The sequence below is a fragment of the Corythoichthys intestinalis genome, chromosome 6 (genome assembly GCF_030265065.1).
Source record: "Corythoichthys intestinalis isolate RoL2023-P3 chromosome 6, ASM3026506v1, whole genome shotgun sequence".
Classification (NCBI taxonomy): Eukaryota; Metazoa; Chordata; class Actinopteri; order Syngnathiformes; family Syngnathidae; genus Corythoichthys; species Corythoichthys intestinalis.
This window is the reverse complement of record NC_080400.1, coordinates 3,108,798-3,122,930: the sequence shown is the minus strand read 5'-3', so window position 1 is coordinate 3,122,930 and position 14,133 is coordinate 3,108,798. Positions and strand designations below refer to the sequence as shown.

General features: G+C 42.4%; 1 protein-coding gene across 1 annotated transcript in view; it reads left to right on the top strand.

Moving 5' to 3' along the window:
- The first annotated feature begins 1,257 nt into the window (after nt 1-1,257).
- plekhg2 (pleckstrin homology domain containing, family G (with RhoGef domain) member 2) overlaps nt 1,258-14,133 on the top strand; it is a 61,124-nt gene continuing 48,248 nt past the window's right edge. Inside the window, exons 1-3 of the mRNA XM_057838446.1 lie at nt 1,258-1,443; nt 5,341-5,421; nt 12,680-13,077. Coding sequence (XP_057694429.1) covers nt 5,373-5,421; nt 12,680-13,077 — 447 coding nt within the window. The 5' untranslated portion in view covers nt 1,258-1,443; nt 5,341-5,372. The remainder of the gene's footprint in view (nt 1,444-5,340; nt 5,422-12,679; nt 13,078-14,133) is intronic.

The following is a 14,133-nucleotide window of genomic DNA, read 5'->3' as shown; positions in this document are numbered from 1 at the left end:
TGCGGGCATTTTAGGGTCACTTCCTGTTCATCTGTGGTCATTTCCTGTTGATACCGGATCACTTCCTGTTGTTACGGGTCACTTTCTGTAATTGTGTGTTCATTTCCTGTTGAACCCGGATCACTTCCTGTTGAACTCGGGTCACTTCCAGTTGATTTGCGGGCATTTCAAGGTCACTTCCTGTTGTTATCAGGTCACTTTCTGTTATTGTGTGGTCATTTCCTATTGAACCCGGGTCACTTCCTGTTGAACTCGGGTCACTTCCTGTTGATTTGCGGGCATTTCAAGGTCACTTCCTGTTGTTATCAGGTCACTTCCTGTTGACACTGCAGTCATTTCCTATGATTCCGGGTCACTTCCTGTGGATACCAAGTCTCTTCCCGTTGATTTGCGGGCATTTCAAGGTCACTTCCTGTTGTTATTGGGTCACTTCCTGTTGTATCTGCAATCATTTCCTGTTGATTCTGGATAACTTCCTGTGAATACCAATTCTCTTGTTGATTTGCAGGCATTTCAGGGCCACTTCCTGTTGCTACGGCTCACTTCTTGTTCATATATGGTCATTTCCCGTTGATACCGTGTCACTTCCTGTTGATTTTCGTGCATACTGGGGTCACTTCCTATTGATTTGGGGTTATTTTGGAGTCACTTCCTGTTGATATGGAATCATTTCCCATTTATTTGTCGGTATTTCAGTGGTCATTTCCTGTTGATACCGGATCACGTCAGTTCCTATTGATTTGCTGGCAATTGGGTTCACTTCCTATTGAGTTTGGGTAACTTCCTGTTGATTTGTAGGCATTTCATGGTCACTTCCTGTTGATATCAGGTCGGATGTAGGTAACAAATGCTTGACCAATGATGGGAACATTGACCGACCTGAGGCCATGCTGGCAGGCTCCATGAAAGCTCTTTTCATGCTCCTCCTGTCAATTCCAATGAGGTTATCACTTGTCGACATCCAATCCGTTTGAAGTGGGAGGGGTGGCAGCAAATGCCTCCCTGCCATGCCTCCCACTTCAAACGGATTGGACATCTATAGCCGTCAATCTGCTTTGTGAGTCACGTCCGAGACGACTAACGGCGCCATTTAGGGCGAAGATGTCAGCAAATCTCCAAAGATGAGAAACATTCCAACTTTTTTCTTCTCATGTGAGCAGCTGGCGCCCCCCCCCCCCCCCACCATTTTCTTTCTCTCTCTCTCTTTCGTTGACTTATCCCTCCTTCCTCCCCTCCCCTTCCAGAAGTGGACCTTCTCTCCTCTCTTCTCTCGGCGTCAGATCGCGTCTGCGTGGACTTCCTCCGGCGTCTCTGCTCGCTCCTGTAGTTGTGACGTCACGTACGTTATGGACCCGTTTGGTCGTTTTTGTCACCGCGTAAAAGTCGGGCGCTGTCACGCACGGGAATAACGCACGCGTGTGGAGGAACTTTCTGGAAGCAAAGGTAAGACTTTCGTTTCATTTCTGGTCACGCTTGAAGAAGAATTACATTTTTTTGGGGGGTGGGCTCTTTTGGAATGTTGGAATTTTTAGGGGGTGCCGTTAGGAGATACGGCGTTTTCAGGCTGCGGTTTTCCGCGTGGCCTTTAGGGGGCAGCATTGAGGATTTGTCAAGGCTATAGTCAGTAGAAAAATTCCTCTTTGGGGAATGTAATGTTAAACTCATTTTGGTTGGCGTGCGACATTCACGGCAGTTAGAGCTCATGTGTTAATTTTTGGTCAAATAATTTAATTCACTAGTTGCCATTGACGGCGCGACACGTCTAATCCAGGGGTGTTAAACATACAGCCAGTGGGCCGGAAGCGGCCAGCCAGTGGAGTTGTTCTGCCTGACGGGCACCTTGTAGTTATCTGGGTCTTTTTTCAAAGACCCAGATAGTTTTATTCTGTTTTATTGTTTTTTTTTTTTTTGTTTAATGGGATTCCTTTGGCGCTGCACAGCCCGAACCGTTTGACCGACCGGCAGCGTTCACATATCAAAATGACCGGAATTTTCATGCGATGCAGGGAATTTTTAGAACGACCCCGAAAAATTTTCCATTCGCCCATAAACGCCGATTTTTCACAGATTTCTTGAAAAATTTTTTGGGGGGAAAATGTACCTAGTCCCAGTGGCGCCCCCAGGGGGTGGCCACGGCCACCCCTATAAATTACTTGGCCAGCCCACTTGCCAGTATATCGTTAGATTGTTGTAGCATCAGTTATGCATTTCATCCCAAATGCAAATCTGCCAGCACCTGCTTTTCCCCAGTAATTATTTTGTTTTGTTAAATGTACACCTTATGCCTAATTTATACATAACACAATAAAACATAATTGTTGTGGAACTCAAAATGTTGACTGGACAGTTATGGACTATGCACATTAAATCATTAGTAACATCAAATATTACACAATAGACCCTACCCACGTGACGTCACAACTCCGTCCTCCTGACTGGTGCCGCCCAATTGTCCGTCAACACATCATGTTTACCTGTTACGGCTACGTACATTCCTCCTATTTACGACGTGTTTTTCTGCTCGTTAACATTAATAATCAAAATGGTGAAGGTGTGTGTGGCGGTCGGTTGCAATAACAGAGAAGATAGACGGAGAAGACGGAGAGACTTGAAGTTCTACCGGATTCCGAGAGACCCGGAGAGAAGAGAGCGAGATGGGCTGCTGCAATTCGACGAGAAAACTGGGCTCCAAACGATTACCACAGATTATGTAGTAGTCATTTTATATCTGGTAAGATGCATTTAATATATATTTAGAGGGTTTTGGGCTGACAACCACAATTGAGATCATTGCTAGGCTAATCGCCGACAACATACACGTATGTATGTAGTGAGAGTGCTATCGCTAAACCATATAAACATTAAAAGCCCTAGCTCCATTGACAAATGACATGAAATACATTAGACTTGACAGTGGATGTTAGCAAGAACAAAAGATTTTGAATTGAAAATTTCGTAACTCACCTTTCCAAGCACAAGATAGATTCCTGCAGAATTTTCGTGGACGAGGACCTGTTTCACCCAACCAGCAACGGAGTATTTATAAGCCTCCAAGCTCTTAAAGTTTTTCAAACTTTCGTGAGAATAGGCTGATTTTGTGTGGACAAGATAATTGTACATATCAGGGTAGCTAGCAGATGTCAGGCAAATACGCGAGGACAGCGGGTCGAAAAAAATCGATTTAGGCATTAAATATGGATCTGGCGAATGGATAAACTGAAGCTTTTCCACATAACGCCTTTTATGCAACGCTTCAAGTGAGTTTACGGCATCCGAAAGCACCGGGTCTTCCATGAAATGCATTATAAATTGCTCGATCAATTGAGACCATTGATAATACAAACACAAAATGACGGACAAGGGGGCGGAACAATACAACGATCACGTGATTTTGTGACGTCGGTGGGTAGGGTCTATATACCAAAGTATATCAGTAGCCGTGTCCGTAAGTCTTTCTGATAGTTTCCCCCTGACCTTTTTACTGTAATAATATAATGAAAACCTGAAATTATGGCTTTAAGGGCCAGTTTACATGGCGACTCTGTGACACAAGGACGCAATGACTGAGTAGCACACTCGCCTCGCGTGCATATGGTGTCGGCGAAGACGAAAAATTCTGAATCCTGCCTCCAAAGTGCAAGAATCCGGTTGTGGGGGGCTGCCTCGGCATGCATATCAAAGGCTTTTGCGCCGCGACACCGCGCCGTAACGTCAGCACTCGTACACGTCACATGGGGCGTGCGCAGTGGTGCTACTAAACATTAAAAACAGCAAATATGGCGGAATGTCGGCTTTAATTTACTGTTTTAATAATATGTTTAAATTAAATATGTTGAACGTTTCTTTTTTTTTTTTTTGCCTTTTTGAACAAAAGAAAAGTGACATTGCTTCGAGTGGGCGGGCATATTTTTTTCCGGGCTGAGGGAGCTTGGTGGGGTCAAAGTGCATCATTCTCTGTCTCCCTGTAAATCTGCACTGCCCCCTAGGGTCTGGCATGAATACTACATCGTTTGCATGCGGAATTGCGACATTGTTCAAATGGAGACGCAAATGCAAATTTGAAATTTTTCGTATTCTCGGAGAGTCACCATGTAAACGGCACCTTAGTTTTGGTGTGCCACCCCAAGATTTTAAGTGGCCCCATCTGGCCACCCCTATTAAAAATTTCTGGAGGCGCCACTGCCTAGTCCTACAGTTTTTGACCAAATCACATAATTTGGGCATAAAAAATTCTGTGACGGTGAGGGGCTTAAAATTTGTATACAGAATTTGGAAAAAAATTAAGGTTCCGCGGAAATTTGCCAAAAACTTTACCATTAATTTTTAATAAGAAATTTCCCATTCACTTCCAATGGAATTTCCAATGGAATTTGCATTGCATTGATGTCATTGACAGCCATGTATGTCGAATCTATTTACGCCAATGTACTTGGATTCCACTGACGCATATGGAAGTCAATGCCATTGACGGCCATGGACGTCCAAATTTCCCATTCATTTGTAATGGCAAAAAAACAAAAGTCCCCAAATGAACTGGAACAGATATCAATAGGACGTGTCCCCCAGATGTCCCTGATTCCAATGACACATATGAAAGTCGATGCAATTGACGCCCATGGACGTCCAAATTTCCCCATTCATTTCCAATGGCATTAACATTAAATCGAAGCCAATTTAGTCAGATGCCATTGATGGCCATGTATATCAATTCTATTGATGCCAATGTACCTGGATTCCATTGATGCATAAGGATGTCGATGCCATTGACGGCCATGGACGTCCAAATTTCCCATTCATTTTCAATGTCATTTACTTTGTTTAATGCCATCGACGGCCATGTTTGTTGATTCTATTGATGCCAGTGTACTTGGATTCCATTGACGCAAATGTAAGTCGATGCCATTGACGTCCAAATTTCCCTTTTCAATGGCAAAAAAAACAAATGTCCCCAAATCAACAGGAAATGACCAGATATCAATAGGACGGGTCCCCCAAATGACCTGATATGACCAGGACACTACTCCCAAATGACCTTATAGGACCAGGACACCCCGCCAAATGTCCCCAAATGACCTGATATGACCTGGACATGTCCCTGAAATGTCCCCAAATCAACAGGAAATGACCTGATATTGTCCCCGAAATGTCCCCAAACCAACCTGGGCGGGACTAAGATCTGTATCTCCACACAGCAAAGACCCAGAGCAATTTCTCCAGAAATTGCAGTTTTTAGTTCATTTATACTGTACGTACAGAATTACACGCTTTTATTTTGACATCGCAATCACTCATTTGTGTAATCCCACTAGCGACTAGCTCACCTTCCTCTTCCTCCGATAGGTGACTTCCTCTCTGTGTGACATCATCGCATCATGCCTGAGGGCTCACGTCGCAGGTCTTCCAGATCATCCAGCAACGCAGGTGAGGACCTCTCGTCACCTCCCTTGGGTTGGACGTCTGTCGCTATCGATGGCGGCCAACGAGTTAACTCATGCGCTTAACTTTGGGCGTTACTTGATTTTCTGCTGGTTTCCTTTCAATGCTTAGCATCAACACAGCAAAGTGGACTTTTCTGGCTATTGTGTTTTCACACGCGTGTTGCCCTTGACACTAAACACGCAACTTCCTGTGTGCGTGTAAGTGACCAAGTCATAGCTTTTAGATCAGGGGTGCCAACGCCCTCGGGCCAAAAACGGCCCGCTAGGGGGTCCAATCCGACCCACGTGGTTGTTCTACCTGGCAGGCAGGTCATTCATACTGTACAAACAAAATCACATGCTTTTATTTTGACATCAGTGGAGTCAAACTAGAAATTTGTGCACTTGGCTCAGCGTCGTGTCCGCCGTCGCATTTGTTCATTTGCCCCCCCCGTCGCAATGACGCCATCCGTGGCAGCTAATGAGTTAACAAAGAAGTGAGGGAAAACTACCCCAAAACCAACAGGAAGTAACCTCAAAATGCCCCAGAAACAACAGGCATTGACCAATGAAGAGGATGTGGTCCAGAAATGCCTCATAACAAACAGGAGGTGACCAAAAATCAACAGATATGCCCTAATATTAACAGGAAGTGACCTAAAAATGCCCTCAAGTCAACAGGAAGTGACCTAAAAATGCCCTAAAATAAACCAGGAAGTGACCTAAAAATGTCCCAAAGCTAACAGGAAGTGACCTCCAAGTCAACAGGCAGTGACTTGATATCAGGAGTTGACCTAAAAATGCCCTAAAATCAATAGGTAGTGACCCAAAACTAACAGGAACTAAGGCAATATCAACAGGAAGTGACCTGGAAATGCCCCAAAATCAACAGGAGGTGACCTGTAAATGAAACAGAATAAAAAAGGAAGTAGTCCTAAATCAAGAGTAATTGACTGATAAATGCCCCCAAAATAACAGGTTACCTATGTTACCTAGTTACCTATGAATGCCCCAAAATCAACATGAAGTAACCCAAAAATGAACAAGAAGTAACCCAAAACAAACAGTAATTAACCCAGAAATGTCCCAAAACCAACCAACCAACCAACCAACCAATCTACCTAGCCACCGACCTACCTACCTAGCTACCAACTTAGCTAGCCACCTACCTTGCTAGCCACCCACCTACCTACCAAGCCACTTACTTACCTACCTAGCTAGCTACCAACCTAGCTACCTACCTACCTAGCTAGCTAGCCGCCTACCTACCTACCGACCGACCGACCGACCGACCGACCTACCTACTTACCAACTTAGCTAGCCACCTACCTTGCTAGCCACCCACCTACCTACCAAGCCACTTACTTACTTACCCACTTACCTAGCTACCTACCAATTTAGCTAGCCATCTACCTTGCTAGCCACCCACCTACCTACCAAGCCACTTACTTACCTACCTAGCTACCAACCTAGCTACCTACCAACCTAGCTACCTACCAATTTAGCTAGCCATCTACCTTGCTAACACCCACCTACCTACCAAGCCACTTACTTACCTACCTACCTACCTACCTACCAATTTAGCTAGCCATCTACCTTGCTAGCCACCCACCTACCTACCAAGCCACTTACCTACCTAGCTAACTACCAACCTAGCTACCTACCTACCTACCTAGCTACCTACCTAGCTACCAATTTAGCTAGCCATCTACCTTGCTAACACCCACCTACCTACCAAGCCACTTACTTACCTACCAAGCCACTTACTTACCTAGCTAGCTAGCTAGCTAGGTACCAACCTACCCACCTATCTACCCACCTACCTACCAATTTAGCTTGCCATCTACCTTACTAGCACCCACCTACCTACCAAGCCACTTACTTACTTACCTACCTACCTACCTACCTACCTACCTACCAATTTAGCTAGCCATCTACCTTGCTAGCCACCCACCTACCTACCAAGCCACTTACCTACCTAGCTAACTACCAACCTAGCTACCTACCTACCTACCTAGCTACCAATTTAGCTAGCCATCTACCTTGCTAACACCCACCTACCTACCAAGCCACTTACTTACCTACCAAGCCACTTACTTACCTAGCTAGCTAGCTAGCTACCAACCTACCTACCTACCCACCTATCTACCCACCTACCTACCAATTTAGCTAGCCATCTACCTTACTAGCACCCACCTACCTACCAAGCCACTTACTTACTTACCTACCTACCTACCTACCTACCTACCTACCTACCTACCTACCTACCTACCTACCTACCTACCTACCTACCTACCTACCTACCTACCTACCAATTTAGCTAGCCATCTACCTTGCTAGCCACCCACCTACCTACCAAGCCACTTACCTACCTAGCTAACTACCAACCTAGCTACCTACCTACCTACCTACCTAGCTACCTACCTAGCTACCAATTTAGCTAGCCATCTACCTTGCTAACACCCACCTACCTACCAAGCCACTTACTTACCTACCAAGCCACTTACTTACCTAGCTAGCTAGCTAGCTACCAACCTACCTACCTACCCACCTATCTACCCACCTACCTACCAATTTAGCTAGCCATCTACCTTACTAGCACCCACCTACCTACCAAGCCACTTACTTACTTACCTACCTACCTACCCGCCTATCTACCTACCTGCCTACCTACCTACCTACCTTGCTAGCACCCACCTACCTATCAAGCCACTTACTTACCTACCTACCCGCCTGCCTAGCTTACCTACCTACCTACCTACCTACCTACCTACCTACCAATTTAGCTATCCATCTAACTTGCTAACACCCACCTACCTACCAAGCCACTTACCTACCTAGCTAACTACCAACCTAGCTAGCTACCAACCTAGCTACCTACCTAGCTACCTACCTAGCTACCAATTTAGCTAGCCATCTACCTTGCTAACACCCACCTACCTACCAAGCCACTTACTTACCTACCAAGCCACTTACTTACCTACCTAGCTAGCTAGCTACCAACCTACCTACCTACCCACCTATCTACCCACCTACCTACAAATTTAGCTAGCCATCTACCTTGCTAGCACCCACCTACCTACCAAGCCACTTACTTACCTACCTACCCGCCTGCCTAGCTTACCTACCTACCTATCTACCTACCTACCTACCTAGCCACCTACCTAGCTAGCTAGCCACCTGACTACCTAGCTTTCCACCTACCGAGCTAGCTATCCACGTGACTACCTAGCTATCCACCTACCTAGCTAGCTATCCACCTGACTACCTAGCTATCCACCTACCTTCCTACCTACCTAGCTAGCTACCAAACTAGAATTAACAGGAAGTAACCTGGAAGGGACAAAAAAATTCAACAGGCAGTATCTGGAAATGCCCTCAAATCAAAAGAAAGTGAACATAAAACGCCCTAAAAATCAACCAGGAAGTGAACTAAAAATGTCCCAAAGCTAACAGGAAGTGAACCAATATCAACAGGTAGTGACCTTCAAATCAACAGGCAGTGCCTTGATATCAGGAGTTGACCCAAAAATGCCCTATAATCAGTGACTCAAAACTAACAGCAAGTGAAGCAATAAAAACAGAATGTGACCTGGAAATGCCCCAAAATCAACAGGAAGTGACTTGGAAATGCCCCAAATTCAACAGGAAGTGACCTGGAAATGCCCCAAATTCAACAGGAAGTGACCTAAAATCAACAGGAAGTAACCTCAAAATGCCCCAAAAGTACAGGTGGTGACCAATTAACAGAAAGTGACCTAAAACACCCTAAGATCAACAGCAAGTGACCTAGAAATGTTCCAAAACTAACAGGAAGTGAGCCAATATCAACAGGAAGTGACCACTCAACGCCTCGGCTGCGCCTAAATATTCTGTCTATAAAAGTTATGAACTGAACCGGTGAATTAGGGGAGCCTTGGCGGAGTTCAACCCTCACTGGAAACGGATCAGACTTACAACCGGCTACACGGACCAAATTCTGACACCGGTCATACAGGGACTGGACCGCCCCGTATCCCGGCGCACCCCCCACAGGACTCCCGGGGGAAACGGCCGAACACCGTCTCCATGTCCACAAAACACATGTAGACTAGTTGGGCGAACACTCTTCAATAGGGGTTTTTTTCACCTAGGTGTGTGAATGAATTTCTCATTTCAGGATATACATAAATATCTCTGTGAGCCATCCTCTAATCCGTTTGAAGTGGATGGGCTGGCAGCGACTCCGAAATAAAACGCCAATAAAGCCAATTTCGTCCACTTTGTTCCCCAATATGCTCGTTAAAACCAAGCGTCCCATTGATGTGGAAGAAAACAAAAAATGTGATTTTTACTTTGAAAAACAAGAAAACAATCACCAATTTTGCCAATTTTTGCCTGCCAACATAATTTGTAACGACCGCAAAACCTTCAAAGACGGCATGTTTTTTTGTTTATTTTCGCTGTCCAAATCCAACTATTTTCCCTCACGAAAGACTTTTTTGACATCAAGTGACATTAGAAACAGACGTTTATGTTGTCGTCGTTGTTCTGAAGCCAGCAGGTGACATTGGCCGGCTTCTAACGACTTTCCACAAATGCGTTTCAACTTGTCGCCGTTGGGAATTTCCGCTTAAGTACAAGCTAGCGGATTCCTGCGCGGCGTGCGTGCCACCGCGTTAATGGCACCTTTCGTGCCCCGCCCCCATTTTACCTTCTGATTAGGGGATGAGCTCATCGCTTATCATTCCCAAGACACAGACCTGGCCGCAGAAAGAAATAACGGGGGGGCAATACATTTCTTGGAGGGGGCACACTTCTTCAACGTAAATTTAGCCTGAACAGTGGTGTTATTACCCGTACATTACTACATCAGTGTACTGAAATATTTTCTATCACTGAAATCACAAGTGGTAGTTCATTGTAAAATCTATAAGACAAACATAACAATGATGCAGTTCAGTGTGCATTTATTCAACTAAAGTGCTTCAGCTGATAAACATGAGCTAGGGTGACCAAACGTCTTCTTTTGCCCGGACAAGTCCTACTTTCACGTAGTATCCTCGTCGTCCGGGCGGGTTTTATAAATTCCTAAAAAAGTCCGGTTTTGGGATTTGGGGGCATTTCAAGATCACTTCCTGTTGATATTGGGTCACTTCCTATTGTTTCAGGTGCATTTCCGTGACACTTCCTGTTGATTGTGGGCATTTTAGGGTCACTCCTTGTTGATTTTGGGTCACTTAGTTGATTTGGGGGTCATTTCCTATTGACATTAGGTCACATCCTGCTGATTTGGGGCATTTAGGGGTGACTTCCTATTGATAACGGGCAGACACGGCGCTCCGCATACGCATAACACGCACTGCACGTAGGGCACCAACTGCCTGAAGGGGCACCAAAAAAAATCAAGTTTGTAAAAATTTTCCCCCCCTTTTATAGAAAAATTAAATAAATTTGAAAAATGATAAAAAATTTTAAGTTAAAAAAAAAAAAAAAAAAAAGATTTCATTTTTTAATCCAAAAAAGCCGTTTAAAAATCTTAAAAATAAATAAATAAACCAGAATATTTCCTGTTTTCCACTTATCTTTTTATTTGATTTATTATTTTTTTTAATAAATCAATTATCTTTAATTTTACAATTTGTTTATACTTGTAAATTTACTGTTTTATAATTTGACTGTATATTTTTAAGCTTCTTCTTATCCATCTCAATATACATTTTAAAACAAATAAAAATATTTTTAAAATAAGGGGCTTATTTGGTTAGAGGTGTTTTTTTAATCTATTTTTTAAAAATCATTTTCCTATTTGTTTATACTTGTAATTTCACGCCACGCCAGTTCCCTAGTGGTTTGCTCCATTATGCTTCAGTCGCAAATTTGGCAGAAGTTTATTCTTAAAAAAGGAAATGTCATCGAAAAGATGTTTGTGAAATATTACTGTTGACAACCAAGTTATTTCGTAAAATAAAGCAATACTGACAAATGTTCAGATATTGTTCATTTCTATCGTTGGGGGGGGGGGGGCACCACAAAGCATTTATGCCTAGGGCACCAAAATAGCTAGCGCCGGCCCTGATAACGGGTCACTTCCTGTTGATTTGGGGGCATTTCAGGGCCACTTACTATTGATATTTAGTCACTTCCTGTCAAGTTCAAAAATAGATCCTTAGGTAGACATTGTAAAATTACCCAAAAATAAGGAGAGAAGACACTCAGTTTCTTGACCAAGGAGAACAAAGGTGAGTGACTCGTGATATTCACCAAAATTGATCTAAAGAAAAAACCCTCCTTGGTATTTTACCTAGGGATTTTTCCTAAAAAAATGGATGCCGCCCTGAGGGAGGGGGAGAGCAAGCTGGAGACACCCATGTGGTTTTCGATTGGATGTGTGTGTGGAACTAAGTAAATACACGTGTGTAAGCAAGGGCCCATGTAAACAGTCAAAATAACCCAGACACTTCAGTTATGCAACGCTGCGGCCATGGAAGATGTCCTCGGATGGAAAATTGTCCTCGAAGGTCTAGACGAAAGTCCAGATGCCAGGTGCTGAAGATGCCTCGGAAGGTCTAGTTACGCAATGATGCGGCCATGAAGCAAGGCAGTTGTCATTCCGACCCTCTTTTACTCTTTGTAACACTTAAGCATTATACTACAACCTGGTATAGCAAGCAATAATCATTTACTGGTTATATTAATCAGAAAAATATGGCAATATGTATTATTTATGGTACATATGAGCACAAGCAAAAATTCAATCAATCAATCAAGCAAATACTTAATCAATCAAACTTCGATAATTACCTCAACACTTCCTGTTGATTTGGGGCTGTTTCGGGGTCATTTCCTGTTGATACCGGGTCACTTCCTGTTATTTTTCGGGCATTTCGGGGTCACCTTCTATTGATTTGGGGTCATTTTGGAGTCACTTCCTGTTGATATCGGATCATTTCCTGTTGATTTGTGGGTATTTCGGGGGTCATTTCTTGTCGGGTCACTTTCTGTTGATTTGCTGGCAATTGAAGTCACTTCCTGTTCATATTATGTAACTTCCTGTTAACACTGGGGCATTTCGGAGTCACTTCCTGTTGATATTGGTTCACTTCCTGGAGATTTGTGGGTATTTTGGCAGATTGCTTGATGGAAGTATTTGACAATGGGCGAATTGGAAATCAGTGGGAAATTTTACCCATTAGAAATGAATGAAGAAATCAATATTTGCTCATTTCATATCATCATGGATGAATTTTAACCCTTTGAATGTCACCTCTGGTTCGGGACAGGTGCCAAGCGTCCGTCCTCGGCTTCATCGCTGAGCGGGATGGTGGGTCGGATGATGTCGCCGGGCGAGCGGGGGGCCTCGTGCACTTCGGTGGACACGGTGTGCTCGGAGCGCCGCCGTCCCGCCTCCCTGTCGCTGTCGTCTTCGGCTTCGTCGGCGTCCCTCCAGGACGCCTCGCGCTCCTCCTCGTCCTCTTCGTCGTCGTCCTCGCTGCCCTACGGCGCCGTGCCCGCCTACGGAGCCGCCGCTCCAGAGGAGAACGGTGCCGACATCCGCCTGGATCTCACACCGCTGGCGGGAGGCCCCCCGCCCAAGCGGCTGTCGCGGATGGAGCGTGTGGTGATGGAGATCGTGGAGACGGAGCAAGCCTACGTCAGGGACCTCAAAAGCATCGTGGAGGTCAGACACAAGCACTTGTTTTCATGTATTTATTTCTTTTTTAAAGAAATGGGGAATACATAAGTACGTCAAAAATAGTTACGATAATAATAATAATTTTTTAATAAGATTAAATAGTTTACAAAGAAAATACAACAAGATATTTATAAATTCAAAAAATTATTTAAAAAAATAAATATAGAAAATCCACTAAAAAAACAAAACAAAATAAATATTTTCTAAGCAGAAAAAAATCATCCTTTTTAAAAACATTGAACAAAATTATTTAATAAAGTCACTTAAACTAAATTTAGAAAAACAATGTAAAAAAAAACAAAAACATTTTCAAGCATAAAAAATTTTATTTTTATAATCTTATTTAAGAAGATTATTTTGAAAAATTAAGACAAACTGAAATAATTATAAAATTATAAATAACAAATTAATGAAATATTTTTAAGCATTAAAAAATCCTTTTTATTTAAATTATTTAATAAAGAAAAACTGCAACTAAATAAAGGAAATCAATTTCAAAAAGTTAAAGAAAATATTTCTTAAGTATTTTGAATTTTTTTGTTTAAGAAAATTATTTTAAAAATCGCACAAAATTGAAAGCAAATATAGAAAATCAATTTTAAAAAAAACAATTTTAATGTCTATTTTTAATCATAAAAAATATTTTTATTTAAGACAATTATTGAAGAAATAAAGAAAAACTAAAAATATAGAAAATCAATTAGAAAAAACAAACTACATTTTTTTAAGCAGAAAAAATCCTTTTAAAAAATGTATTTAAAAAAATTATTTAATAAAGTCAAAGTGTAAAAATGTAAAAAAAACTAAGAACATTTTAAAGTCTTATTTATATAACAAAAGTATTTTGAAAAGTGAAGAAAAACTGAAAATAATTATAGTAAAATAAATAAAACCTAATTAATAGAATAAAATATTTTTAAGCAGTAAAAATTATATTTTATTTAAATTATTTAATGAAGAAAAACTACAAATAAAAGAAAATCAATTTCAAAAAGTTAAAGAAAATATTTCTTAATTTTTTGTTTAGGAAAATTATTTTAA